The sequence below is a fragment of the Aricia agestis genome, chromosome 13 (assembly GCF_905147365.1).
Source record: "Aricia agestis chromosome 13, ilAriAges1.1, whole genome shotgun sequence".
Lineage (NCBI taxonomy): Eukaryota > Metazoa > Arthropoda > Insecta > Lepidoptera > Lycaenidae > Aricia > Aricia agestis.
In genome coordinates this window covers 7,115,834-7,142,776 of record NC_056418.1, presented here as the reverse complement: position 1 = coordinate 7,142,776, position 26,943 = coordinate 7,115,834, and the positions used below count along the sequence as shown (strand labels likewise).

Here is a 26,943-nt window from a genome sequence, read left to right as displayed (position 1 = left end):
TAAATACGGTCCTCGGAGGGAAGTCCGGCCGAACCGGTAATAATGAAAGTAAATTATATTTTATGTGCCCTTTTGGAATGATTTAACACAATTAAAAGGTAAAAGGATCGCCCCAGTTGAAATTAATAAAACCGTCCGCTTCAAATTTAAATCGTGAGTGGATGAAGTGGGTAACTAAGATTTTACAACATAAGAGCAAATACTAATTTTTTTCCCATAAAATTAGAACAAACCTTGCCTACTTCATAATCCAGCTACTCATTAAATCCATATTTTATAATAATATGTTATAGCGGCAACAGAAATACATCATCTGTAAAAAATCAGAAGTCTAGCCATAACGGTTCTTGAGATACTAGTATAGAATAGAATAAAATAGAATATCATTTATTGAATGAATTGTGGTTTACAAAGGTCTTACAACATTAAGGGTTTACATATTATCAGATCCAACATTCTGCCTTGTCAGTGGCGTGCAAAATAGTTTCAGGAATATGATTTATTAATACAAAGTCAAATAAGATATAAAGCTGTAAACTAAATAGTACTTAACATTAAATATTTAGGTCAAAAACATAAATTAACATATTGAATTAAATTCATTATGACATACATTATACACTAATGAATATACAAGTCTTAGGCATTATTATAGCTGAATAAAAAATAAAATACATTGGAGGGACGACAAAACACATAGGTCAAAGTTTATAATTTGTCAGAAATAATAGTATTGTCAAGTACACAATATAATGAAAGTAATGTCATAAAGGAGAAAAAAATTGATGAAGGTATATAATAATAATAATAGCATAAAGTAAAATTTTTAATAAATTAGTCTAGTTAATAATAATGATAATAGCGTAAAGTAAAAAAATGTCAATAAATTAGTCAAAGTTAAATAAAATTGAATTTAAGTAATGTCATTAATTTCATCATGTTATTGAAATGAAAATATCTACCGCCATATAAACTGTAAAAGTGTGATATCATGTATATATAATATTATATTATAGTATATAGTCTGGAGATAGACAGATAGACAACGAAGCCTTAGTAATAAGGTCCCGTACCTTTTGGGTACGAAACCCTAAAAACGGCAGTTTTCAAATTGGTAGTTACCCGCTACAGCCATTCATGTGTTTAATTGTTTTTGGACTTTATTGAAAAGGATTTTCTGTGTCGTGAATTTGAGTAGAGCGGAGAGGTCAGCAAATAACAATCCGTCTCTAGCGACGCTTTATTAAAGTTAGATGTTGCTCAGCAGTCAGCCCTCTTCAAGAAAGTATTTGAGTTTTAGTAAAGTTTCGCTTATTGTCAGAGTATCTAATATATAAAATTCTCGTGTGACAATGTTAGATATGCATATTCAGTGGGTCTGAGAATCGGCTACTGGTACTTTTTATATCAATGATAAGTGTATTTATTGAATAAATAATAGTAAATTATTACAACTCGAGACTGATGGCGACCATTGTGCAACGGGATGGCGATGAACGTTGCCATGGTGACATGCTTATTTGACTAAATTACTACTTTAAGTGACTACTTCAATAAAATAATACGGGCGAAATATTTTATATGGCAAAGAAACGTTTGCCGGTACAGCCAGTTATATTATAATATAATAGCTAATGCATACTTAAATTAATGCAGAATAAGTTTGTATGTTACCTTAAAACTATTTAAAGAAATGTGTTGATAGTTGAAATTCTAGGAAATAATAACCGGTAATTTTTAGTACGGAAAATTGTACAGTTTTCACAAGATAAATTATGTTACACTTAGTAAACATAATATAATCTTTATGTGCTGTATTTTGGTTTTAAAAAACGGCTAAGGTAACATGGGCAATGTACAATCATAAAAGGTGAACTAAAGCCTATTTATCAAATCCATTGCTTGTTTATTTGGCAGACAAAGACTGTGGAGCCGAGGGGATGCTAAATCCATGCAGCAGTGTACAACACAGGAATAATATACGGGCTCAGGTGCAGCGATATATTCGCAGTATCTAATGAAGATATTTTAATTAAAACACCAAACATTTTGTATTTTCTTTCCTAACAAAGTTTTAATATTGAACGCCTGTTTTTTTTTTTTTTTATTAGTATTTTTTTGTCAATTTTAGAATAGGCCACGTAGTAAGTAACCTTATCTTCTTAGGTGGGTAGAGAGTAGAGGGGGGAAGGAGGAAGGATAATAGAACTACTTCCTATCCTTAATTCCAGAATACTCAATTCTTGGTCTCGTACGTACGTCAATAAGTTATAATACTTTAGGGTGTGTACGTGTTCCTTGTAGAGAGTTCACTGTGAAAGTAGCAGCGCTGAAAGACGAATAATTTTTTTCACTTTTGTATAGGCAAGGGCCCGAGCGTCACGAGTTTTCCCATACAAAAGTGAAAAAAAAATGTTGGTCTTTCAGCTGCTACTTTCACAGTGAACTCTCTACAAGGAACACGTACACACCCTAAAGTATTATCACTTATTTTTGTTACACCCTGTATATGGCAAAACAACGTTTGCCGGGACAGCTAGTATTTTATAATATTGTTCAAAAGAGATATAAATGCAATTTTACAGAACAGATAGCAAGTTAAAGACAGTAAGAATACGTCTTGTTTAATAAGGTATGTGAAAAACGTGAAAATCGAGAGCTCAGGTTAACTAAGGAAACATTATTTTCATTTCTACAACATATTTTCTTTGTACAAACAATAATATCAAAGGAATTTTCTGTGTACAAGTGTAGTAGGAGCCGCGTGTATATAAAATTTGCCTTTGAATACTTTATACCTTAATTAAAACCAGAGAGATCCGGTAATATTCATACTAGACGGTGTTTTGTGACGACGAAATGAATATAAACCTCCCGGGCTTATTGTCTCCGGCCATATTCATAGTCTATTATAATAGTTAAAGACAGCAGCTATATTATTTTGGAAAAAAAAAAGGAAAACAACAAAACAAATATATAGACGCGCCTTGAAATGTTTGGCTTATATGCAGTATATAATAAGCAGCGATATATACTTTTCCAGATACGATATAAATCTAAAGTCTCTACACCACGCAAGCCATAATGGACTTATAATATGGACATGTAGAGGGGCATATTCTATGGTCTATGATTGCTATCTATACATATAATCTATACATATAAAAAAAACTGTAGAAATGACAATTCTGTACATTAAAGATATCCAAAAAATAATAAGCGGGGGCTGTTACTACATCGCTATAGAAGCCAAAACTGTGGTTAGTTTTTTGTCTGTCTGTCTGTCTGTCTGTCTGTATGTTTGTTCCAGCATCACACAAAAACTACTGATCCGATTTGAATGCCCCTTATGGAGAGTAACATAGGCTACTTTTGGTCTTGGAAAAACATCATGTTTCTAATGGAGATTTGCAAGAATATTCGTATTGTACACGATTTTCGAATCCGCGCGAGCGAAGCCGCGGGCAAAAGCTAGTTTGTTAATAAAATAAAACTATTAAAAGCCTGTAACTACCAAGTATGTATTTGGTAGGGACTAAAGCAATAACTTATTTCTCGTTTAAGTTACACGGTAGCCTTCGGCGAAAGTCAAAGCACTCACCAAGTGCATAATGAATGTAACTGTAAAATACCTTCCATTTTGAAATTCAATTTGTAAAACAAATTTTCAGTTTACGTTTTCAGCCCGTGTATTTATATTCGCACGAAAGACCGTTTCATTTGCAACGCAATAATCAACTGCGAGCTTTCCAATTATTTATTTAAGTCTCTGGGCAATTCTACGGTGGAGGATGACGGAAATACGCAGTATAACGAAGGATATAACACGTATTGAATACCTAAGTACCTACAAAGTTCTCTGGAATATTATTCCAGATTGTTGGCAATTAAATATATTTTAGTCCCTTACCTCACAAAGCTGTTTAGACTGATTTTACATTTTTTTTTATTTCTCACACGTTTTAATAATACGTTTACAGATTATAAGACATAATATATTTTGTGATTCTTTTGCGCAAATACTACGAAACCGTCTGTTCTTTTGAATACTTATAATAAGCCGTTTTTTCCTCAAACAATGTAGTGGGATTTAGGAATACTAGTACAGACTAGTTTAGCAGACCTAATATAATATTGTAGATGGTGCAGCTGGGAGAAATGTGTTTTTCCTAATTAAGCCTACTATAATTCCGTTTCAATTAATTTTGACCAAAACGAATGTGTAGTACAGTCTATAAAGCTCCTAACTAACATAATATATTTAATCGCACACTAATTTTATCAAGTGTTATAATTGTGTAAATTTGGATCAATATAAAACTTACGACACCTAGAGAACTCTCTTGTAAATGCATGAAGGGTAACATTGTATTTTGCATTTCGATTCGGAAATCATGTATGTAGATCGAGAGGCCGCGCAAACCGATTACAGCGGCCGCCGGACCAAACTGACCGAAAATACCGACGACGCGATGCAATCAAATACTTCCCGTTCGCAAAGTCAGCGTTCCGGTGTGCCACCCATGTGAGGACATGTGCCACCTCCTATTTTACCTCCCACCCACAGTTTACAAGATAAAACATAAAAAAGACTACAGTCTAAAAATCTACATGCAAATATAGAATCGCCTTCTTTTATATACTAGTACATATTATTATTATAGTAGTGACTATAATATTACCTATATGTTATATGTATTTATAATAGGTAGTATATTAGTACAAAAGTATTAATAATAATTTTGCCAGTCTTTTTAATCTACATAGCGTAGATTACGTAAACTGGAATTGTAAACTTTTTATGACGCTTTAATTTTTATTGTAGCTGGTGCATGTTCAACCTACATTAAAATCGTCATAAAAACACATTTACACAATCAAAAAGTATTAAAAACCAACAAATCCATCGCTACAAAACAAAAACGCCAATAATGTAGGTTGCACGTTCATTTGCCCGTATGAAAATGAAGCACGTCCCAAGCGTCACTTTCATAACGAGTTTCAAAATGGAATTTGGAATTTACAGCCTATATGAAATATACATTACTAGAAAGTTTTTTGATGTAGGTCGCTCAAAGTAAGGATTGTTGCATGAAGACCGTCCTTATCTAAGAGTCTTTACTGGACTTTAAAATTGGACTCTAACATTCACTCATTATTGACAACTGGGACAACCTTAGAATAAAGTGAACAGTCAAAAATTTCTTTCAATTTTTCAACCTTAGAAAAAAGCGTTCAGACAAAGATATACCTTTCACTCTTATTAGCTTTTAATGTTTTGTTAATTTTTTTTAATGAAATAAGGGGGCAAACGAGCAAACGGGTCACCTGATGGAAAGCAACTTCCGTCGCCCATGGACATGCATGACAGCTTCAGAAGAGCTTCAGGTGCGTTGCCGGCCTTTTAAGAGGGAATAGGGTAATAGGGGAGAGTAGGGATGGAAAGGGAAGGAAATAGGGGAGGGTAGGAAAGGGAATAGGGTAGGGGATTAGGCCTCCGGTAAACTCACTCACTCGACGAAACACAGCGCAAGCGCTGTTTCACGCCGGTTTTCTGTGAGAACGTGGTATTTCTCCGGTCGATCCGGCCCATTCGTGCCGAAGCATGGCTCTCCCACATATAATAAATAGCTTGTAGTTCTGATAATAATATTATGTTACATATTATCTTCTTTCCGATATTGCATAGCAACATAACATAAGCACCTGCAAGTTGTGCCATATTCTCCTGGGGCGAACTGTCAACAGCTCCGAAAGTTCCACGCGAGTTTCAATACACCATAAACTAAGCGTTAAACTAAGTTTAATCAGCTTACTGGAGTTAACGTAATCCTAATTGCGTTTAACGGAAAACAAATATTATTCGGAACGAATTCCCTTTATGTGTTTTATCTTTATGAGTAGAATCATAAAGGCTTTCGGATCATCGTAAACCTTTTGTCCGCAATTTTAATACCCTTTACGCGTTTTTGGTTGCGAAAGGCTTTTCGTGCTTTGTTTGTTACGGTTAATTTACATTTTACGCACTAAATATTATAATGTAGACTTTTAACACCTTTCTCATAAAATTATTTAATTGTTTGGTCCTTGTCTGGTGCATTGGGAATGGCAATTGGTGGACAATCAAAAAATATTGTATGGCGTAGGTAAGGTAAAGACGTACCATTTTGTAGGTAACCACTATTTTATTAGTAGAGGGTTAATGTTATGTATCATGTAAATATAAATTATATCAATGATAATAATTTGCGTGTCTGTTATATTTTCAAGTACCTATGATACTTTTAGACTTAGGAAATGACATAAAATTGTTTTTATCCCGCAAAAATTAAAAACAAATATATGTTTAGCGGTTTCAGCATGTAGTAGTAAGAAATCCAAAAGCAGGCAATAAAAGAATAATGGATTACTCTTAAAGCAAAAGGTATAAGATATTATTCTTTCTCACATTTCTATTCAGAAGTAAGTTAATCTATATCTATACTATATATCTCTCTATATATAATTTTATAGAGCTGAAAAGTTTGTTTGTTTGTTTGCTTGAACGCGCTTAACTCAGAAAGTACTGGTCCGATTTGAAAAAATCTTTCAGTGTTTGATAGCCCTGCATTTATCGAGGAATGCTATATAAAAATGGGGAAAAATATATCTCACAAACTACTGGAGGAGCAATTTTTATATTATTTGCATAGACGAATATTTACTCCATGGTTATTTGGCACAGAATTGATGTAAAGTAGATCACGTAAGACAAGCTATTTATTTGCGGAAAATATATGGTTTCCGTGAAATTCCTAAGTTACGCGGGCGAAGCCGCCCGGAACGTCTAGTATATTTTCGTTACTTTCATCATAGTGGATCTATTGCTAAGTAACTCGGTCTGTGGGCGAACATATCAACTAAAAGTGTTTGTGGGTTTATGTACACCATTTCCGATATTCGATCGTAAAACGACACAAAATAACACAATTCCTCGTGGCTCGTACATTCCGTTGATTAACTCTATAACTTCTATTATATTCCTTACCTCACAATTCTTACGTCATAATTCCTTTTCTGTTACTTAAAATCATTTTCTATCTTTAATAAAATACAAACGTGTAGAATGTAGAGGCATATTTGACTTTGATTACCTATGATGAAAGTCGATTTTGCATGTTGTAGACAACTGTTAACAGTCATGTTTATCCTTCATGGTCCAACCATAAAGTTAATATACCTAGCGGAATAGAGGAACACTCTCGAGCTGTCAAACGAAACCCAAATTGGTTTTCATCTGTGTGAAAAATATGTGTACGTATACACTTACACAAGCATGATTGAACATGAATTCTATGAGATTAAATTGTCAACTGACTTGACTGGACGTCAAAAAAAGAGTGCTGCTGTTATGTATCACACGTCTCTTTTTACCACGCAGTGCTCAGGCCTTTGTTTCTCTATTCCGCTAGGTATATTTACTTTATGGGTCCAACACAGAGGCCTTGAAAATAGTGATGTTGTAAACAAAATGTAAAAAAATACTATTCCCGCGATGGTCTCAGTATTTTCTACAATTTATTAACATTGCCTGCTTAGAGTCTGTAATATTTGTACCATCGAGGAAATTGATTCCTAGGTAGTTTGTCACCACGTCATTTGGTCGGATCATGTCAATTCAGTACGTAGGTACTCCCATATGCCTAGGAATCACCTTCTCTGATAGTACATAATTATTATTATTGATAGTGCGGATGATTCACTATATTCTTAACGAGACAGTTCAATATTTCATTTCACTTAATTACAATTTTTTCCTCTCTATAAAAAAACTAATCTAATCTAAAATATATAAAAATCTAATAATATAAAAAAACCATCATGAAACGTATTCGCTTGGGATCGGTGGTATAAGATCAATACGGTTGACACGGATCCCAATGTTACTGATGTATTCATCAAAGCCGGGTGTCGTTAAAAATCGGGACACATCCTTCCCAATTTACATAAAAAGGTTTCAGAGCCGAGGCCGTGCTGAACTAATTTCGGCTCCGACATTTTATCAAATTCTCTTTTTAAGCCGTAATTATCATACCATTGATATTTTGCGGCTGTTACCTGCAGGTTGTATGAATTGGTTCATTGTTTAGGCCCATTTTAGTCCCTATTTGACTAATTCTTTAACGGACGAATCTTAAAGTAATATGATATTTATAGCCATAATATTATGACCTTATTTTAGAAGGGCATATTTTCTCCTAGTAGTGTTATAATATTTCGGATTGTAAATGGCTTATAAAACTACACCCTAATAAACCTCAGATTAGATTAAGAAACATAATGAACACAACAACAATATTTTATTATTAAAGTAACAGGTACACTGGTCGTAGTGTTACACTGGTCGGCAAAAAAAAAGTCCGGGAGCAAAAAGCTTATTAAGTGATTCAAATTGATTTTCGAGTGTTAAGTTCAAATCTGATTACATATTTCCTCTAGTTTTTCGGGTATTTACAACCAAATTTGGCGAATTTTTGCATACACCTGTTCTTTGACCAACCGAAAACAATCAAAATAAAAGTTAATACAATGTTTTATATAATATTCAGTAATTAGTAGTACCTAAATATAGTGGTTTATTTGATACACATAATTAAAACATTGAAAGCAACTCATATATTGTTGTCCTATTTTCAAATTTAAATACGTACGTCGCTCACTTGTCCAAAACACTTGCTGCGTTCGCGCATCCGTTAGTATTAGAGCAGTCAACAGATTTTAGAGCAGACAATAGAATACAATAGCATTTCCTGGAAACTGTGATCGAAGTATTAATCATAATATGATTAATACTGTACTTAATCATATTTATTATAAGGTATATTATATTATAATATACCTTATAATAAATATGATTAAGTACAGTATGGACGAAGAATTGGCCCCAAACGTCTAAAAGGATACAATTCCACCGGGAAATTTTGTGTAGGCTTATAATAATAGCCTTTTTAGTATCAACATGGTCATCAACACAGAGATGCCTGTCACGTACGTAATATGAAATCACGTACAGATTCAATTGACCCGGCTGTAAAAATTTACTCGCATTCATTTCAATGTTATCTAACCTTTTTTATGTGTGACCTACATGATTTACTTATCGAGTCGAAGGCGTATCTTTCAAATTAATGATTTAGGGCAGGCTTTGAATTAATTTGAATTGGATTTGGGGTCTGATTCACGCAATTCGAATCGGATTCGACAACTTCCATGTAGCAGCCAATAAACGCGCGCCGAGCAGAGCGTCGACCAATAAACTGCGGTTATGTTTTCGAGTCCTCTTGCAGAAAAGTTATGCCACCCACAGAAATGTTAATATGGACCCAAATAACCTAGAAGTCGCCATTCATTTGAACAATTTTTTTACCTCGACATGCCATGCCTATGAAAAAAAAAAATATATGAAAATAATATATAAAAAAAACATTTGTTACTTACTTCCAATCGCAAATAGTGATCATGATTGATTCGTTGTACGTTTCAATCAGCTTGACATTTCCGACGAAGCGAACTTTTCGAATAACCACATTGTCTCCAGTACAGTCGTCAGGATAAGTCTCAAATTAAAAAGGCAGAATCCGTTTTCGGATTTGCATAACAGCCCACTTGAATTACGAAGCACGTTTCGACCGCTTTACTTGGGGTACGTTAAGCAAACAGCCAGTTCTACTTAGGGAGAAGCCACTTACTACTTTGCGTTGCGGTGCGACGTCGCAACGCCGAGTTTCATTTTTTTTTATCCCACATTGATATGTTATTGGAACGGTGGCTTGTCAAAACGACGGCCAGGAGAATAAGAGTAGATGACGCGTAATGGTCATTCTACAAAGAGTCTTTCGAATCGTAATGCGACGCATATTTTAATAATAATAATAATAATAATAATAATATCTATTTGACGCTTCACACCACGTCAGTCTGGCCCCGTGCTAAGTACCTAAAGGACTTGTGTTACAGGTACATATTTAATACACATCCAGACCCGGGAACATTGAAAACTTTTTGTTCCGTCGGCGGGATTCGAACCCGCGACCCCCGGCTTGAGCTACCAACGCGCTCACCACTAAGCCACAGAGGTCGTCAAATTTTAATTGCCTGTAGCCCGTCAGATGTCTGTTCCAAAAATGAGTGCAACGCAACGCCTCGCAATGTTCCCACGTGATTTGACACTTACACAATAACGATTTGTGTGTTGACATCCATAATATTTTGTTAGAGCTATTTCATAATGTTTGATTCCTTTCCAACGACGAAATTTACCGCAACGCACCGCTACAAATTTGGCCTTGCTTGGCCAAACGTTCAAGAACGTTTCCAGACGAATTTTCTGCTTTTTTTTTAAATTTTCATTTCATAACCGCGTTGAACGCTGTCAAAGACGACCCGCATGCAGCCCGAGGCGAAACATGTGCATGTGCATTTAGATTTCCTTTCTGTGAAGTTATTTCCATTACATTTTAAACATTGCTCGCTCAAAGAAAACAAGATGTACATAGTTTAAAGAATGTTTCGTCCAAGCGCCAAAGCATCCTTGTTTAATTTAACCTAACAGGAAATAACATTATTTACCGAAAGCGACCAAAACGAAGAATCAACACAATTATACCATACGAAATAACAAGTTATTAATGTTTGTTTTAACATGTTTGTCCATTGTTTCAGGTCTAACAAGCAGGCATCAGTGGCGTAGTCAGGTGGCGGGCCCCAGGCACGATGCGGGGCGGCGGGGGATAGCATGATCACAGTAGCCACGGCGGCCTGATGGCGCTAGTGCGCCGGATACTAGGCGACGCCCAGGTAATAATATTTTTCATTTTATTATAATGGGAGCAGTTTCTCAAGTCTACCATATTATGCAGCATTATTGCAGCTTTGTGCCATGTTTGATACAGTTCACGGAAACAATAAAACAACATAAAAATATTCGCAAAAAAGTATAATAACATTTAAGAAAGACAAATTCGTTGGCAGTACATCATCAAAAATACCTATCAAGTAGTAGGTTTTAAAGTTCAAATTGACTAATTGACTAGTAAAATCTTCAGTTCAATTATTTGACGAGCTATCCAAGGATTTTTCTTATAGAAAATTAATAATCATAAATGTAAAAAGACTTCTTTATTTATTTAAATAGACAATCGTGATCGATATAATGTTTAACGACATTGGGGCAAGAGTGCAAGCGCCCATCTCATAAATTGTGATTTCTACGCCCCTGGATATTTGACGTATCAGCTTCCATTACCTTATCGCCCTTTGACAAATGAGTTTTATAATGCACTTTATAATAAAGATGAATATTAAGATATGAAATAATAATATTATCATCTTATAAATTGCGTTTAAGAAAAGTATGGGATGAAGGAAAATCTAGTGTTAGAGAATAGTAAAAGTCTTGAATTATACATTGAGCGATATTTATTGGAGCAGAGTTTTACCTTACATGTCTCAAAGTTAATTACAGAATGAATCAATCAATGCAATATGGCTGGCTTTTATACCATTTGACACAAAAGAAACGAACTTCCGTTGACAATTCAAATATAGCAAAATCATAAAGAAATACATTAAAATTAAGAATGGCTAAGAATAAGTTAAGTACATAATTCTAAATATTAATTAATGTACTTCTCATATTTTAGATAATATGAGAAGAGGAAGTTATAACGGAAGTAAATAATGCTCCCGCCCATTTATAACTAACTAATTGTCAAAATCAAGTACCTTACTTATTAATATTTAAAATATAATAATCACTTATTAAAATTATATATAGTTACTAACATAATATACTGATTTAAATAAATAAATATAATATCATGTAGCTTGTCCATTGACATCCGCTAACACTAGTTATCATTTTATAAATCAATAGCTTTCTATAAGTTTATATGTCCGTTTTCATTGAATAACATCGAAAAGTGTGAGTGTGAGTGAAGATCTTGATAAAATTCTCACAGAATATACTAATTTTTTGTCACAAAAATATACGGTTCCCATGTAATTTTATTCACATACACGATGTCGCAGAAAACTAAACTTCATACATTTTGTATTAAATCCGTTGTTACTCCATAAGTTTGTTTTTAATTTCAAAGGAATAAAGCGTACAATGTAAAAGCTATGAGGGCTTAGACAACGTAAAAGTATAAAGTATCCCAGCTCAGTAAAACAAACGCGTAGACGTAGCTCTACGACGTAGTACGGTCGTAGCACGCCCGTACTAGGTTAGACGCTACAGGTGCTACGACGTAGCACTAGTCGCTACGTTTTATTTAACGTTACTTCTTTTCTTACAGTGTTGAACTGTGATAAATTTTGATTACTCAATCACTAGTGTAGAATTAGCAGAAAAAATGGACTTTACGTAAAAATGTATAGATAATAATTGAGTTTCATAAAATTTGTCGAAATCGATCCAGATACTTGGATTGATTTTGAATTGGAAGCGTAAAGAAGTAACAAACAAACTCACATACTATCGGCTTTATAATATTAGTATGGATATAATGATTATGACGGTATCCATTTGGACACCTTCTATCATATTATCTATTCAGATATCAGTATTACAATATAATAGAGAGACCCTAAGTGGAGGTATAAATTAATATTGGTATTGAAATAATAGTGGGAGGCTGTTAGGGCTACGTCCAAATTGGCAATAAACAATAATTGTATTGCACTTGACTCGAAATTTAATTGAAGTGTTAGAACCGATTTCGAGCGTCAATCCAATCAGACCCTCACCACTAATATTATAATTAAGCTTTAAATCCAACTGCAATCTAATTAGTTTTGTTGGGTAAAGTTGGAATTACGATTTTACCTCAACATGGCAATAATACGATATCATTAAAACTAGATACAGTGAGATAATTTTGAATGTATGCATACACGTGTGACCTTTGTATTTTTATTAATTAGCATTTGTTTAATAACAGACACTACGATTGACAGACAACAAATGTTATAGAATAGAATATTTAAAATCTAATAATATATAGTTTAAATGTTGTCTCTTTAGTGTACATTGCCCTGTTTTCTCACCGTTTTATATCTACTACTATTTATGACTTGCTAGAAGAGATCTCTTAAAGAGATAAAGAATACGGCAATGTTATATTGTCACTTTTATAAAATATATGTCTAAATTTTGTACATAAAGAGAATAAATAAATAATATCGTTGATAAAAAAGGCTTACTTAAATACTTACATAAAAAGTTTATCGTCCTGTTTTCCCATTCAAACTGTAATTAATTTATGGAGGCTAGTTCGTAGTAATATAGGTCTATGGTAAAATAATTTTATTAATTAAACGATCCTCCCGAAAGTCGTGAATAAGTCAAAGTCTAAATAATAGCTCCCACAACGATTCCGGTCAGGGTGACGGATGGTTCCGGATAAATTGTATGGCAGCCGGGTGCGAATAAATATAAGCTAATGGTATAACTCCCGGCAAACGTTTCTTTGCCATATAAAGTATTTCGCCCGTATTATTTTATTGCAGTGACTAAATAAGTATGTCACCATGGCAATGTCCATCGCTATCCCGTCGCACAAACAATGGTCGCCGTCAGTCTCGAGTTATAATAATTGACTATTATTTATTCAACAAATGCACTTATCAAAATAAAAAGTATTAAATTAGTAGTCGATTCTCAGACCCACTGAATATGCATATAAAATTTGGTTAAAATCAGTAAAGCCGTTTCGGAGGAGTACGCTATCTAACATTGTGACACGAGAATTTTATATATTAGATTATAAATCACAAACACTAAATAGATCGTGTTGAATGAATTTGAAATCAATTTTTTAACGTCTGCTCATATCCGCCATCATTCTAAAACCTACTCTTTCTGCAGGCGAAACTCCGCAAGATGGTAGACGAGCAGGTGTCGACGCGGGTGGAGTCAGATGAGCCGGAGCCGGCGGATCCCCTCATCACCCCGGCCTGCTCTGCGCTGGCCGACACCGACCTCCGGCCGCCGCCGCCGGAGCGCCGCCTCCTTATCACCACCCTGGACAAGAGGAACGGAGTAGACAAGGAGGCGACGCTGAACAGGACGAGACTGTCAATTAGGAACGGCAAGGAGAATCCTTTTATTGGTTAGTTGTTATCACATTTTCTTAGGGTAAATCTGGTTACCCTGTAACTGAACTTGGGTAAGTTCAGGTACAAGGGCGATACGTTGCAATACAATTACCCTGTATATTCTAAACTTATCTAAGTTTCAGGGTAAATACTGTTTGTTATGCTATTTTGTTATGCGCACTGTGATGTGACACGGATGACAAAATACTTAAATTATACCTTGCATATGAAATTACCCTGATCAACATTATATATTCCTGATGAAATCTTGCCCATGCGCATGGAAACATAGGTCACAGAACAGGCCAGGAGGACATGACCTCTTGTTTCCACTCACATGTAACTAATGTGTCTACCAAATTTAGTTTTATCATTATATTATAATATACTTAAAGGCTGATTATATTATATATAGGTTATATTAAAATTTGTATTTAATTTTCTACCTATAAGCATGCAACTGTATTAATATTATGCAACTAAATGTTTATTTGATATTCTTGAATATCGTTTGATGACGTTTGTAATTTCCCATTTGCCACATATTGCTGAACACGAATAAATTTGGGCCGGACGGCGCAATTGTAATTAACATAATATCAAATACACATTTGTATTTCAAAGTTATAAATTTTAGATGTACCATCGAGGAAATTGATTCCTAGGCAGTTGACGGACCTACGTCATGTGGTCGACTTATGTCAATTCAATGTTAGCTGTGAATGGTGATCCGTCGGATGAGTTTGAATTAACGCGACTAAATTACTTAGCTTCTCCATCTGCCTAGGAATCAACTTCTCTGATAGTACATTGTACAGTTTACATGTAATATTAAAGCCGAATTTGAAACGAAAATTATCCTTAAATGTATAAATTATAAAGACTTTTACATATTTTGATTCAAACTTTAGTCGGACACATAAATTACCAGCACTTGTTGCCTTTGGGTGAAACGAAAATCTAAACCGCTAGAACCATAAATTCCACTGAAATCTGTCGTAGTGACCATTCAAATCCGTTTACTGTTATTATACGGGGAACAGTAACTCGCATATCCATTCATTCATCCACAAGCTTACCACTAAAATGATAGTATTCTATTGAATACTGATATTGCTTCTTGAATTAATAATAATTAATGGCTATTTAGGTATAATATTATCATGTACAGTAAGCTCGTATAAACATTATGTTGGATTGTGTTTTTGAAAGAATAGTATTATGTTTGTACAGTTTACTCATGTTTTAGAATTTAATATTTTTATGCTCAATAGAATTCACATAACAACAGATATTACACCTATAACATCCGTATTGGATATTATGCTTATAAGTTATAATATATTACCCATCCTACTCATAACTCAAATCCAATATGATATCCATCCAGTACGACTACGTTAAAGCAGTTGTCAGTAGAACGTATGTCCTAATAACTCCAAAACAGTGTCCTCCCCAGATGACGACAATAAGGAGAATCAGACGAACGGTAAACTCGACTCGCCCATCAAGTGGGCACAAAATGGCAGCGATAGCGGCACCTACGCTGAGATCGGCAATGCTGCCAGCGACAGGAATGTGCTGGATCCAGCAGACAGTTCCGAAGATGAGGTGGCCCTGCCTGAGGCCACCTCCCCTGGAAGGAGTAGTGACGGACCTGAGCCTAAAGCGGACATCACTGCTACTTTGGATGGAGGTAAGAATTAAGATATTTTTACACCACTTGCATGGGTCTGATTGTTTATCTCTTCTATTATTACGAAAAAATAAAGTGATAACAATATTTATAGAGTTAACTTTAGAACTTTAATTCAGTGCGTCAGTGGTCCCTTAAGGAATAAATATGCCTATTTTGTTAATTAAATGTCATGATTACATTGCACGGAAAGTAATGGAGCTTTTTCTTAATTAATTTGAGGTACTCATATGTTACGTGTTTTTTTTTCTGGTAAGCAGAGACTAGCCTGCGAGGACCTCGTACTTTAATAATTAATCATTTCAGAACTAGGCCGTAAGTTGTACATAATTTCAGCAACTCGCTAAAGGTACAATTCCGTGCATCGCGATCGATCGCGGCCGCGCGCGGCCTACGACTGTCGTCGGCCGCTCGCGACAATAGTCAGAGTATGATAAATATGTATGGCACCGCTTCCGAGGCCCGCGACAGATGCGCGCGGCTGACGACTATCGCGCGCGGCCGTGTTGAAGTACGTGTCTGTATAGTTCAAGACACGGCCACGCGCGGCTCACGAGTCACGACAGTCGGCCTGTCGCGGGCCTCGGAAGTGGTGCCATACATTTTCATACACCTATTGTCGCGAGCGGCCGACGACAGTCGTAGGCCGCGCGCGGCGCGATCAATCGCGATGCACGGAATTGTACCTTTAGGTAGTTAAATGATGTCCATTATAATATGAGGTAGGTCGTCGATAAGGACGAGTCTTTTATCGACAAAATTGATGGCTTGTCTTGTACGGAATCATCAATCATAGTAACATATTGTCGATCTCAATTGATCTATAACCTTTAGCTTTTTAGCTAACCTTTTCGTCTGCTACAATATTATTCTTTGTAGCATATTAATTTTGTTTCATTAGTAAATATTCCATGCTTCTTGTAAGGTTAATTGATATAGTTTTCAGTTAACGCGTGTTTATTTGACATAACAACAGTAAAATATACCTACTTTAACATACTATATATACGAATTTATAATTCGTATAGTATGTAGCAACACATAATAGAAGTTGAACAGCACGTAAGTAAAGTTAACATGGTGTTTGTTGGCGTATATCCTACGGATAATAGTTGGCGAGCACGACATGTGTTGATGAACTAACTTCTGAGCTTAGTTACAAATTCTTCGTTGTTCGAGCATTGTTGACTCTACTTTATATTGTATCAAAAGACAAATTAACAACGACTAATAAATTGAGATTAACAACGCAATGTAAATAATGATGTTAAATTAATCGTTCCGTTGTGTTGTTTGGCCAAATCGAAACAATAGAACAAAGGTTTAACAAAGTAAATGTAACTATTATTTCTGACTTACAAATTTATCGATTTAAATGTTAGATTCAATGTTTGGTTGATTCATTAAAACCGTTTCTTAAGTAAAAATGAAATAAACTATTTGTTCTTGAATAATCTACAAAAAGGTTACTGTAGCAACTAGCATACTTAATACTATAAAATTTGATTTCCCACTCAATACTTACCGATGAAATATGAGTCCTCTTAAAAGAAGTAGCGCCTCGAAACTTGTCACTTTACTCGAAAGTTTATGAGCTAAAAAGCTTGCTACAATAACTAACTACCAAGTTACTCACGGGTTGAAACTTGCCATTTTTGCAGTAGATCCTTATAAAATGGCAACACCTGAATCGAATTACAGACCTCGCGTTCCATTTGATGTTAAAAACGATCAAAACGCTCAAAATGCCTCCTATTTTGAGCGTTTTGATCGTTTTTAACATCAAATGGAACGCGGGGAGAGAGAGGTAGAACATTTTGTTGTTTTCCTTTGCTAATGAGCTGCCCCGGCTCCGACTCATTTGCAGCGGAACTTTTCAAGAAAACTTTCTCCCCGATATTGCAATTTGTCATTTAATTTTCGCCATCTTTTTCATTATCACGTCTTAATTAGATCGCGTCCAATCTTTCTTATAATGGGTTGGTTTCATTTTTACGCTCAGAAACAATTAGGTACGTTTTTATAAGCTTTTGCCCGCGGCTTCGCTCGCGTTAAGATGTATTATTATATACAAACTTTCATCCCTTATTTTAACCTCTTGGGGTTGGAGTTTATCAAAATCCTTTCTTAGCGGATGCCTTCGTCATAACATCTACCTGCATGCAAAATTTCATCCCGATCCGGCCAGTGGTTTGAGCTGTGCGTTGATAGATCACCATGTCAGTCAGTCACCTTTGAGTTTTATATATATATATAGATTTATTAGTTGTGAGTTTTCATAAGACGCACTTGCTGCTCCTCTGGTAATATAAGTATTAAGGTTCATGAGCAACAATAATCGGTGTCCCTGAGGCGATAAATTTGCTCGTTTGTCGTATTTTTCAATAAAATATTATAAAATTTATAAAAAAAAAGGTAATCAAATCTACTCAATTAAAAATACATTTAATTTAAAAGGAAAACCTATGACGCATTTAATAGGTTGGTAATATTTTACATTTGCTGGATTAGGTGCCTAACTATTTACAAAAGTCCCTTCACACGTTATTTCATTTATCCATCCATCCAATACGGTAAATGCATGCACGTTAAATGCTATTCGCAATTGGAGTTGACTTTTTTGTTTATCGCCTTTGCCGGGGACGATAAGGGTGGCTTCACATTCGTCAAAAACGCGCGTTTTGATCATTTGACTCTTTTGATCTTCTGAAATCACTGAATATGTGCATACAGAACTTACGATTAAAAAAGTTATAAAGCCGATAAGTAGGAAGTAGAAAATAAAATAATATTTTGCATGGCTCGTCTTATATTTTCTGCTTCCACCTTTATGGCACAATAAAATATCAAGGTATAAACTCTAGCTATAAATTACGGCGTAAAGCGCAAACTTCACGTCTAAGCAATTATAATGAATAGCAAAGAGCTTTAAAGATGCGCATTTCTTTAGCCTATTTGGCTTATAAATGCGCTCTAATATTGAAAGGCACATTTTTTTTTAATTTTACTAAAAAAACATTTTTTTTAATTTATTGCGGGAAAATTGCTTTCATTGCGTTTCAGATGTGTCGCCACTCTAAGCCCAGCAGGCAGCAACACACCTGCGTCCGCCCACATAACGAATAATCGATTCGTCTGGACGAGGGACTATCGTGTGCTGTCGTGCACACGATAGTCCCTCAAACAACACCACTTATTGCACCATTACCACTGTCTGTGTCTGTCACTGTCACTGTCATGACAACAACAATGACTAATATACTACCTATTAAGTGAATTTTAAAAACTAAAACCCAAAACTTTGAAAAAATGTCCTCAGAATACGTCAACCGAAATCGACGGTCCCTACGTATAAAGCGACATGTCAAAAGTAGTGGTTTTCAGGAGAGCGTTTTTAAGATTCAAACTGTTACTGTAGATTATCATAAAACATTAACACAATGTTTTTGGTTGATTTGTAAAGCTTAATATAGGCCGTTTCTAATGATATAACAGAATTTTAAATATTTTCAATATTTTCGCCAAAATTACAAGATGACCGTTTTTACGCTGAAAATTCAAGACAAATTCAGTCTTGAATTGTCTGCTTAAAAACGGTTAAGTCGTACATATCCGTTTTTACGTTGAAAGACTAAAAATATTATATTAGGTCCTAAATTCATTCAGCACTTTATAAAATGATTCTTATTGTCATAATTTATAAGTTTATAATGTATGAGTAATATAAATTCTGGCTCTTCAGTAAGAAAAACTAAAAATACAGACATATCTTTTTATACGCTGCTAATTTAAGAAGTTTTTTCTATGTTATAATGAACGAATAAAAGGACATGTCATCAATAACTATAGGTCTATAATGAAAAATTCTAATGAAATGTTACTATTTGATAAGTTAAACTGTATAGATTTCAAAAGTCTACAAATTTTAGTATTAATGTATTAACTAATTCTGTTTTCACTAAAGGGTAAAACAAAAACATCATTTCTTCTTCTTGGTCTTTTCGGATACGTCTTGAGCAAGGTCAATTTCTTTTCCATTTTCCCTTCCCTAGGTGACCATTGACGACCTTAGACTTTTATTGCATCTTACATGAATAAATTCTTTGAGGCTTCGTTATAACTTCTACAGTGGACAAGTCTGGACGGTAAAATATAATTCTGAGTCGATTATTATATTCAGCTTTTACTGACTCTTAAGAATATAATTATGAAGGTCGTAATTTTGAGCATTACCATTGAATACAGAGCTGCATCGATATAACCATCTTACACGTTCCTCACAGGAACAAAATAGTGTTTCATTCCAATTTTCGACTACCAAATTGACCACAGAACATCTTATCTATTCTAATATTATAATTAAGCTAAAGAGTTTGTTTGTTTGAACGCCCTAATCGCAGGAATTACTAGTCCGATTTTGAAAATTCTTTTAGTGTTAGATAGCTCATTTATCAAGGAAGGTTAAAGGCTATAAATTATCATGCTAAAATAAATACGAGCAAAGAGACAGAAGAAAATGGAAAAAACGGGGAAGATTATTTAAAAGGGCTTATTTACCGTCGTTAGTTTGTCTATCGAGCGAACAAGGAGTGTTCTTTATAGTTTTTAATTAATGTTACATTATATATTAACTGTTTTAAATAAAATAAATAACATTTCATTCAATACATAAACAATTTAACGCCTTTTGTTCGCAAAACAAATATGCAGTCGAAACTCATACTCAATGTTCTTGCAAAGCCGCAAAAATAAAGATATTTAATTTTTTTAAATAAAGTAACTTAATATAATATTTTTAAGCTTTTAGGTTTCCGTGCTTAATAATTAAAAATGAGAACCTATCAGAATTCGCTTTCTATATGTGGTCCGTCCGTCTATCGCCGAGGTTCATCTCAAGAACCGCAATAGTAGAAATGTTCACCAAATTACGTTTTTTTGTTGGCGCTTTAAGAAATATATTAAAATCAAAATAAAATTAATGATTATTGTGGGGCCTCGAACAACAAACGAGATTTTTTTGCTCCATATCCATACCGGTAAGGCCCTGACGGTTGTTCATCATGAAAAGAAGCCTCAGCCTCCGTTGCAGCCATTATTTCACGTCACTGATTATTTATAACACTTAAATATTCATATTGGTTAAAATTTGATTGAATGTGTGGCACTAGTCCCACTGAAAACAAACAAAAATCTCATAATAACTGAACGTAAATGATAACAAGTCTATAAATAATTCTCTACCTTAGAGGTAGAAACGGACATGTACGACATGTCGCGGGACGGTGCGTAATTTCCAACGCGGTACAAGACGGTAAGTACAACTCGGGCGAATTAACATGACACCTGGTTCAATTGACGTTTCTCTTAAGTACTGAGTGCAAAAAAAGTTTTTTATTTTAAGTTATTTCAAAAAAAAAATTACGTTACCGGAACTAGTTATTTTTATAGGGCTACACTAACCACAGTATTAACCAAGTACGAGTTGGACTCGCCCAAGGGTTCCCCAGCAGGAATACGAGGTTTATAGATGCGTCCGATAATTTGTATCTAGCTTCATATTAATATATTCCGTGAGTAGCTAATTCATACCACAGACGCACGGCAATGTTCAAACGTTAATACGAATAACAAAAACTTAACAAATTTAACGTTCAAATGTAACAACTAACAAATAACACAACAAAACTCAACAAAAATCCAAAAACAATAACCATTAACTACTAACAAATAACTTCGAAACGCAAACTCAATAACACACGTGTAACGCTAACAGATATAATATGCTAACGCTACTGGACGCGTACGACGAGAGCGGGGTGCTGCGCGGGGAAGCGAGGGAGGGGTAAAATTTAAGCCAGGTGTCAAGTTAACTCGCCCGAGTTGTATAGATGTCCGCATCTACCACAGTAAAATCTAATAAAACTCCCAACTTGTCGTCATTTACGTCTTTTTATCTTTGGAATTACTTGTGATAGAAAAAAAATATTAATGTAGGAATATGCGTCTCATTATATGGAAGTGCATGATGCAATAAAAATTTTTGCTATTTTGGACATGACCTTTTATACGTAGGGACCGTCGAAATATCATATTTATTAAGTAATCTATTGACACATTATTTGTAGAAGTTGGACCAGTACAGTACGAAGGCACATAGATACATACATAGCCTGAAAACCTTACTCTTTCATTTAGCTTTGACGTAGTTGGGTATAAATATAGGGTTAAATACCGTGGGAACTATAATTGTATTATTCGTTGGACCGAAAGTAAGTCATGAATTCATACAGACCTTAACTGCTGTGAAATTGGTATGATGATCATGCCAAAATTCACCGGAATGGAAACAAAAAAAACGAAAATTGAGGATATACTTGAATATGCAATTCAGAATATAAAATAACATTTTATTCTACGAGGCAGCTCACAGTAGCGGGCAGTGGGCACGTAGTAATCATGTGAAAGGCCGGTAAATTTTCTGTAATAATTTCCAGCGAAGCGGAATACGTAAAATTGAATATTTATTTTTTATATGTCCGTGGAACATTCGGTTCATACAAAGATAATACACAAGAAATACCATTTTAAATAAAGTATGTTGAATTCTTTAACCTCAATGTATATCCATACTATGATATATAATATATACTAATATTATAAATGCGAATGTATCTCTGTCTGTCTGTATGTCTGTCTGTCTCGCTTTCACGCCAAAACTACCGAACCGATTGTAATGAAATTTTGTATACAGATAGTCTAAAGCCTGAGACCTAGACACACGGTACTTTTTTACTGGAAAAAAGGGTTGTAAGGGAGTGAAAATGCGTAAATTTGTTCAAATTAAGTTAGTTCCACAAATTCATAATAGATGGCGCCGTGCGTCTCCTACATCGCGCTGACGCTTGCTCAGACGTCTTTCTATAAGAGGTGGTATCATCTTACATACGGGTTTCGATTTTTTTTCGATTGTTGTTTCTTTTTTACGTTATTAAATAACTCAGTACTTTATCTATGCAGTGACGTAACCTTAAAAGTTAAACCTATCAATAATATAAATAGTTTATGGGTAAAGTTGTGTGATTGGGGGGCTAAATAGGCTTTAAAATTTGGCATAAAATATAAAGTTTAATTAAAAAAAATTAAATATTATGTACACACTGCACAGCTGTTTTGATTTAAGGGGTAAGGGGTTTTTTTATAAAAGCTTTTGACACCAATTTTTTTTTTGCTGGAATTTCGCATGGAGGTACCTTGAGTCCCGGGAAAGGACATAGGATACTTTTTATATCGGGAAAATGTACGGTTCTCGCACGATAAACTAATTTTGGCGCAACGGAGTTGCGGGCATCATCTAGTTAATTTATATGTAAGTACCGTTCTTAATCAAAAAGACTGTAAAGAAGGTTGCTACGTGTCTTTCACAAATTCACAAATTGATAATAAAGCTATATCATGTTTACACAGGTACAAGATACAAGAGTAATAGCAAACATAATATTAGTGGAGACATGGTCTCATTCAATCACTGTATATCACATTATCTATACATCTATACATATAAATAAAATTGGAGTGTCTGTTTGTAATATTAAAATAACCGTTTTTTATTACATGCATATGAATATTTAGACGGTACTTACACCAAAATAACATTTTTTAGATTTTTTGTCTGTCTGTATGTCTGTCTGTTTGTTCCGGCTAATCTCCGAAATGGCTGGACCGATTTTGACGGGACTTTTATTACTACGGCAGATAGCTGATGTAATAAGGAGTAACTTAGGCTACTTTTTAACCGACTTCCAAAAAGAAGGAGGATATTTTTTTACTTTTTTATTTTTTACCTATGTATTTTACATTTTGTTGACGCGGACGAAGTCGCGGGTAACAGCTAGTATAATTTATATTTGTGTGACATTAGAGAGTGGTCTAGTCAGTCCACGAAATTCTACGAACTTTGTGACCAGTGTGGTCACTGTGTAGACAGTAGACACTGTGGTTACTGTGCAATTAGTGGTGGTCCACATGCATTGTACTCTACACATTAATTCTCTGATTTTTCCCCCTACCATCAGTCATACTGATAGCAGACGACTGTATGAGTATTGAAAAGGACAAAGACTTGGTGACTACCAGACTTACTGACAGGTGGTTTTGTGACTACAATCTACAGTGATCATTGTCCTTACAGATTTGACTTCGGACATGTTTTACCACACTTATTTGCAATGTTATCCAGTAATTGTTATCTGTCCCAGGGTCGGGGTCTCCGAGCGGGCGGTCGGGGGGGTCGCGGCAGGAGGAGCTGCCGGCGTCGCCGGGCATGCTGTCCGCCACGCAGCTCGCGCGCCGCCTGCGCATGGAGAACGAGCGGCTCCAGGTGAGCGATGTGCCAGGGTCAGGGTCTCCGAGCGGGCGGTCGGGGGTGTCGCGGCAGGAGGAGCTGCCGGCGTCGCCGGGCATGCTGTCCGCCACGCAGCTCGCACGCCGCCTGCGCATGGAGAACGAGCGGCTCCAGGTGAGCGATGTGCCAGGGTCAGGGTTTCCGAGCGGGCGGTCGGGGGTGTCGCGGCAGGAGGAGCTGCCGGCGTCGCCGGGCATGCTGTCCGCCACGCAGCTCGCACGCCGCCTGCGCATGGAGAACGAGCGGCTCCAGGTGAGCGATGTGCCAGGGTCAGGGTCGGGGGTGTCGCGGCAGGAGGAGCTGCCGGCGTCGCCGGGCATGCTGTCCGCCACGCAGCTCGCACGCCGCCTGCGCATGGAGAACGAGCGGCTCCAGGTGAGCGATGTGCCAGGGTCAGGGTCTCCGAGCGGGCGGTCGGGGGGGTCGCGGCAGGAGGAGCTGCCGGCGTCGCCGGGCATGCTGTCCGCCACGCAGCTCGCACGCCGCCTGCGCATGGAGAACGAGCGGCTCCAGGTGAGCGATGTGCCAGGGTCAGGGTCTCCGAGCGGGCGGTCGGGGGGGTCGCGGCAGGAGGAGCTGCCGGCGTCGCCGGGCATGCTGTCCGCCACGCAGCTCGCGCGCCGCCTGCGCATAGAGAACGAGCGGCTCCAGGTGAGCGATGTGCCAGGATCAGGGTCTCCGAGCGGGCGGTCGGGGGGGTCGCGGCAGGAGGAGCTGCCGGCGTCGCCGGGCATGCTGTCCGCCACGCAGCTCGCGCGCCGCCTGCGCATAGAGAACGAGCGGCTCCAGGTGAGCGATGTGCCAGGATCAGGGTCTCCGAGCGGGCGGTCGGGGGGGTCGCGGCAGGAGGAGCTGCCGGCGTCGCCGGGCATGCTGTCCGCCACGCAGCTCGCGCGCCGCCTGCGCATAGAGAACGAGCGGCTCCAGGTGAGCGATGTGCCAGGATCAGGGTCTCCGAGCGGGCGGTCGGGGGGGTCGCGGCAGGAGGAGCTGCCGGCTTTGCCGGGCATGTTGTCCGCCACGCAGCTTGTGAGCGATGTGCCTTGGTTCCAGTTTTATTTTCTATTTACACACGTCTGATAAATGTCGTTGCGGGTATCCCCTGAGATAAGATTAAAAGGTTTTTATGGTTGCTTACCACTTACCACTATAGGTTTTGGCTACACAGGATTTCCAATTATGGTTGAAATGCTACGGGCAAAATATGGCCAACACATTTCACTGACTGATAATAATAATAAAAAAAAATGTTATTTTCATTATAGCTGTAGCGACTTAAAGACAGACTTAGTTTATTAATCTAGTCTAAGCTTATAGTATTGGATCCGACCGTAAAATCCTGCAGAAATCGTTTTTTTCGATCAAATATATTTTAAAATAATCTTTAGAACGTATAGAATAGATTCATATTGGGTTGCCTTGTCAAAAGTAGCCGCAAGTACCTTTAATTAAGTTTAATGTTCATGAGATAAATGCATAAATTTGCATCTATCTTTTTTTTCAGTAAATTTCACATCATTTAAAAGAAAATAAAATGACAAAATAAGGTATAAATGGTTTCCAGCTCTAAGTCGGCCGCAACCTAGGGTTGCCCGTAAACAGACATAGTTCTTCATCAAAATTGAAGCATCGCATCATTTTTTTTATAATTTTGGTACAAAATTAAAGTTTTACGCATTTTGTACATGAATATCCATGGTTGTCAGTTGCACGATAGCCGCAAACTGTGGTTGTCATCACTTTTGTATATGACAAATGTTCAGGCCTACAATTATTATGCCTAGCTGGATTTGAGGACTTCGAGAACCCGCAGGATTGCTATTTTTATTTAACAGGCGTTTTTATTTTTATGCGTAGTGTCCTGCCATTCCTCAATGTCATTCCTTCTTAGTTCTTACTTTTCTATTGAATTTCATTTTGCTCAATTAGAGGTACTAGCGGCTACTTTTAACAAGGCAACCCAACATTGATCCATTCTATACGTTCTAAAGATTATTTTAAAATATATTTGATCGAAAAAAACGATTCCTGCAGAATTTTTCGGTCGGATCTTAGGATATTACAAAGCATATATTAAATATTATAATACTTAAATTCTTGTATAGAACAAAAATCTTAAAATATTCCCCTACGTGACCGAGGTGCGTGTTTGTTCAATGTCCCGCTAAAACAAAGGTGTCGAATCGTTATGGACTATCGATTATAAATATTTCACCTGTCACGCGTCACGCTACCATCTATCACCGCGCCGTGACTCGCTTTACACCCTCCACTCTATTTTATTTACCAAAAACTGTGTATAAAATTCGTCTTCTAATTTATTACGTTGCCTGTAACTTCTTTGTGCAGGAATTTGTTTATCGCGCAGAAATCGTAAGACTTGGTTCACACGGCACAAACCGGCACGTTTTTTTGCAGTACATATTACGTCTTAAGGCAGGGATTAATCTCAATCAAAAACGATAACCTTGCACACAACCAAAGACCAAGCGTATACGCATCGCAATAAGATTCATTTTAGCTTAGCATAAAACTGTAACAACTCTGGCGGATCTTCGCTATTTTTCATGTTTTTTTTTAAATATCTTTGGAAATAAATATTAAGAAACAAAATTGTTCGGTTAAAGAAGTTTTAATATAGATTTACTAACAATTTATTCAAATAAAATGTATAATTATCCTAGTTAATACTTATATTTCGACGAAA

At 36.3% G+C, this 26,943-nt stretch overlaps 1 protein-coding gene across 13 annotated transcripts in view; it reads left to right on the top strand.

The window, feature by feature from the left end:
* LOC121733020 (kazrin) overlaps positions 1–26,943 on the top strand; it is a 163,890-nt gene that overhangs the window by 73,934 nt on the left and 63,013 nt on the right. For 7 of the 13 annotated variants that reach the window (XM_042123097.1, XM_042123091.1, XM_042123094.1 and 4 more), the window contains exons 2-5: positions 10,702–10,836; positions 13,910–14,153; positions 15,587–15,835; positions 24,091–24,212. In XM_042123097.1, coding sequence (XP_041979031.1) covers positions 10,801–10,836; positions 13,910–14,153; positions 15,587–15,835; positions 24,091–24,212 — 651 coding nt within the window. In that variant the 5' untranslated portion in view covers positions 10,702–10,800. The remainder of the gene's footprint in view (positions 1–10,701; positions 10,837–13,909; positions 14,154–15,586; positions 15,836–24,090; positions 24,213–26,943) is intronic. The other 6 variants (XM_042123096.1, XM_042123093.1, XM_042123095.1 and 3 more) reach the window with 1 other exon arrangement.